Below are 3687 nucleotides of genomic sequence, written 5' to 3' on the forward strand. Positions count from 1 at the left end.
AACTATTTCATAAACCTTTTAATTATTGTCCCCTTCGATCTGGGTAAGTTTACAAAGAAGCGGATGATAATTACACAGAAATAGAGGTAGCATATGGTAGCATATATTTTTCTTCCACATACTGAATCAAGTGCTTCAAGACAATGAAGGAAAGGTACACAGAAATCTTTTTTTTTTTTTTATTCCTATGCCTATTCTCTTTCATTTCAGGCAGTTATTCTGATCTAAAACCGTACATAATCCGTTCTTTATATTTTCCTGCAAATTTAGCGGTGATGCGCCTCCTTCTGTTTCCCATGTCTCTGTCCAGAGTTTAAAGGCTCAGAAAACTAATTTTTGTGCATTATGTAGAAGTCTGCTCTGGTCTTACTGTTGGCTTCAGCCTCCAGGAGAAATTAATCTGGATTCAAGTTAAATTCAAACAAAAAGAGAGATTTTTACTTTTAACAGAACCTCTCTTAAGAAACAGAACTACCCTTTAAGTCGTACTCCGCTCATCAAAGCTGTATTTACAGCAACCTTTGCTACTGTGGTGAGACGACAATTGGCTTTGTCTGCCTACAGGGTAATCCTACCCTCTCTACTGGGCTTTCGCTTACAGTAAGCGAGCCCCATCATCAAATATGCAGAACCACCAAATAATACTGAACCGATTATTGAGAATATCAATGTTTTTTTCTCAAAACACAGCCAGCTCAGAGGGGGAGTAAAGCAGGAAGCGGCGGTTTACTATTATATTATATATATAGAAAAAAAATCTCTTTAATGTTGAATTAAATACATTTTAGAGAACAAAATTAATACATTTGTTTCCTCTAATCTCTCTAAATATCTTCAATTAATCAAACAGTCAATAAATGCTTCTTATTCTATGTTTTTTTTTCTATTTAAACTTTTTCTTTGCTTCTATATTTGCCTCCTTCTGACATATAAACTCCACACAATCAGCTTTCTACTTTAGTCTGCAATGTTATAGAAAACCTCTTCCATAAAAAAAAAAAAAAAAAAAAAAAAATGCAGATTGACAACAGCACATTCCCCAACCTAACAATACAAGACACATTTGATAAAATAATTATTTTTTTAAAATTAAGGAAATTAGATTACACTCCTATCTTGAGCTGGGGATGCTCATGTCCCTCTAGGCTGATAGGATGTCCAATTATTTGGTAATTTAGTTCTGAGAAGCTGCAGAGAGTCCGATCTGCTCGAGTAAGCTTTGTGCATGACTACAACTCATTCAGCCCTTTTATTTGAACCCCCCTATGACTGAGTTTAATAGTCACATAGGCACACTCAGGGCACGTTTTTTAAGAAAGAAATTGGCTGTTGGATACGTCGTTGTGCTTCACCAGGACAAATGGAACATATATTCAAACGTGGGATACAAAAGAGAATACATAGAAGGTATCAGTCTGAGCAGACAGGGGTGAGGGATTGCTGCGGCTGAGTTTTTGGGGACTATAACTAGATGAGCAGGCGATGGAAGAGGGCATAAAGCTGGACCTGAGGATGGATTTGGGGTTGAAGGATTGGAGTCGCAGGAATAAGTGGGGTGAAGATTCAGAGCGGCAGCTGGGAACTGTTCAAAGGATAAGAGCTGGAAGCTGCAAAGTAAAATGAAGTGGTAGGGTGGGGGGGGGGCACACAACATCTAGCACTGTACATCTACTGGACCAAAGCCATCAGAGAGGGGATGGCTGGAGGAGAGGGGGGGTCTGTTGGAGACAGGGTGGAGGGGGGCCAGGGGAATAAAGCCGCTGATGTCACTCACGGTAGAACACATATTCAGTGTAGCTGGTCCAGATCTTGTCGTCTGTCTGCTCGTGGGCAAAGGCGCAGGTTCCTGTGGAGTTACAGGCCACCATGTGGAAGCCTGCGTCTGCCAGCTTGTCAAAGGCCTGCTCCAGAAAGGTGAACTTCAGGTAGTAGCGGGAGGTGTAGCGCTCAGGGGGGCGGTCTGGGTCACGGCTCTCGTTTAGGGTCTCCCCGAACACCTCTTTGGCCAGAGAGGTCTTCCCGCACACCATGATCCGAGCCACCCGCCGGAACTTGGCATCGGTGTGGCTGTCGCGGCCAAGAGTGTAGGAGCCCCGGTAGCCAATGGTGATGAACCCAGCGCGCTTCCCGTCCATGGCGCTGGGGACCAGGCTGGCGCACGCGGCGGCCGCGGCCCCCAGGGACCCCAGGCTGCGCGCTGAGTCGATCCCAGGTGAGGAGTCCTCCGGGTCGCTGGGGCAGCCCTCGTCTCCCAGTGAGTTCTGCTTGCTTATTTTGGGCGCCAGCTGCTTAACGAGCTCCGGCAGGTTGAAAAACTCAGCCTCCCGCTGCAGGCGCCCGCGCTCCGGGAAGTGGTCCGGTAGAACCAGCTGCTGGTCCCGCATGTAGTCCAGAATGTAGCGGAACAGAAAGCCATCGCGGTCCACAAAGAAACGCCCCTTGGTGTCCCTCGCCAGCCCCTTGGATGACTTCTGACTGAACATCTCCCACAGCAGAGAGTCTGGCACACTGGTGAGGGTAGAGTAGCGCGTTATGTACACCTGGCCGCCAACATTCAGCTCTATGATCTCTGGGAAAGGGACCTCCTCCCCACATAAACCACTGTCCGGCAAAGCCATAGATGCAGCTTTGTAGGGATATTTAAAAAGAAAAATGGAAAAGCTTCAAACTGAGCTGAGAACAAGCGCTGTGGCCGCGGTGGATAAAAACTACTGGATGATGCGCAACCGCTCTGTGCGTCTTAGAAATACAAAAAAAAAAATAAAAATAAATAAACGTTATAACAAACTCGCTGCGCTAACTAAATAGTTTGTGTGTCTGCTAGAACATGGTTCCGACTGTTTCTAATAGATCCTTTGCATCATTGTCCGTTACGCACAAACTAAAAGGATGAAATTGAGCCTCTTTGCGCAGGAAATCCTCCGCTTTCACAACAGCTTCTAACGACTTCTCTGCTTCGGATAATATCACGGGAATGCCCTGGCGCAAACCGGATCAGGTGGCCCAACTTCAATTAGGCAATCCATAGTTGGAGAGCCGCAGTTTGAAGAATCGCTGCGGAGGAGCCTTAAAGATGCAGAACAAGAAGCGGAAAAAAAGAGTTAATAGAGTCCATAAAATATCTGCTTGGTCCCCATCAGCCGGATCCACACACAGCTGCTCAGCGCTCCAGCTCTGCTACACTTGCTGTGAGTCAAGCTGCAGCTCAGACTGCAACGTAGCGGAGAACACAGGCGTTATTCCTCAGGGTTGGCCACGCCCACCTCGGTGACGCGGTGGTCCCTCTGATCCAGGTCAAGAGATCCCGTCCAAACAAAATATCAGCTTCAAACAGGACTGTACTGGGTGGGAAAAAAGTCTAATAATGGTCAAATTTACCAAACTTTACTTTTGAAACTTATTTGATAATTTTTTTGAGATTCTTCCACAAAATAATATAATCCTAATTCAAAATGTTATCTTTCTGCGCTGCCTAATTAATATTCAGATTACCACCCACATTCATTCACATATTTATAGGCACCTGAAATGTTTATTCTCGAGATCTTGAGGAAAAAACAAAACAGTGTCTAAGTTGTAGATGGAAAAACAGCGACATCTAGTGGACATTTCCCTCCTCGTCGTCACTAATGTCAACATTAAAACCACTCAATCATGGCAAAGGCCCACCGCTACGGAAGAGGCTTA

At 45.2% G+C, this 3687-nt stretch overlaps 1 protein-coding gene across 1 annotated transcript; it reads right to left on the reverse strand.

The window, feature by feature from the left end:
* Positions 1 to 1003: 1003 nt before the first annotated feature.
* LOC107089052 (BTB/POZ domain-containing protein KCTD12-like) lies at positions 1004 to 2751 on the reverse strand. Its single transcript, XM_015381575.1, has one exon. The coding sequence runs from the start codon at positions 2616 to 2618 to the stop codon at positions 1767 to 1769; it is 852 nt and encodes a 283-aa protein (XP_015237061.1). The 5' UTR covers positions 2619 to 2751; the 3' UTR covers positions 1004 to 1766.
* Positions 2752 to 3687: the final 936 nt, after the last annotated feature.

Source organism: Cyprinodon variegatus, unplaced genomic scaffold (assembly GCF_000732505.1).
Source record: "Cyprinodon variegatus isolate N-32 unplaced genomic scaffold, C_variegatus-1.0 Scaffold236, whole genome shotgun sequence".
In the NCBI taxonomy this organism is placed as follows: domain Eukaryota; kingdom Metazoa; phylum Chordata; class Actinopteri; order Cyprinodontiformes; family Cyprinodontidae; genus Cyprinodon; species Cyprinodon variegatus.

Coding starts and splice junctions, on each gene's coding strand:
- LOC107089052 (XM_015381575.1), bottom strand. CDS start 2,618: ATGGCTTTGCCGGACAGTGGTTTATGTGGGGAGGAGGTCCCTTTCCCA.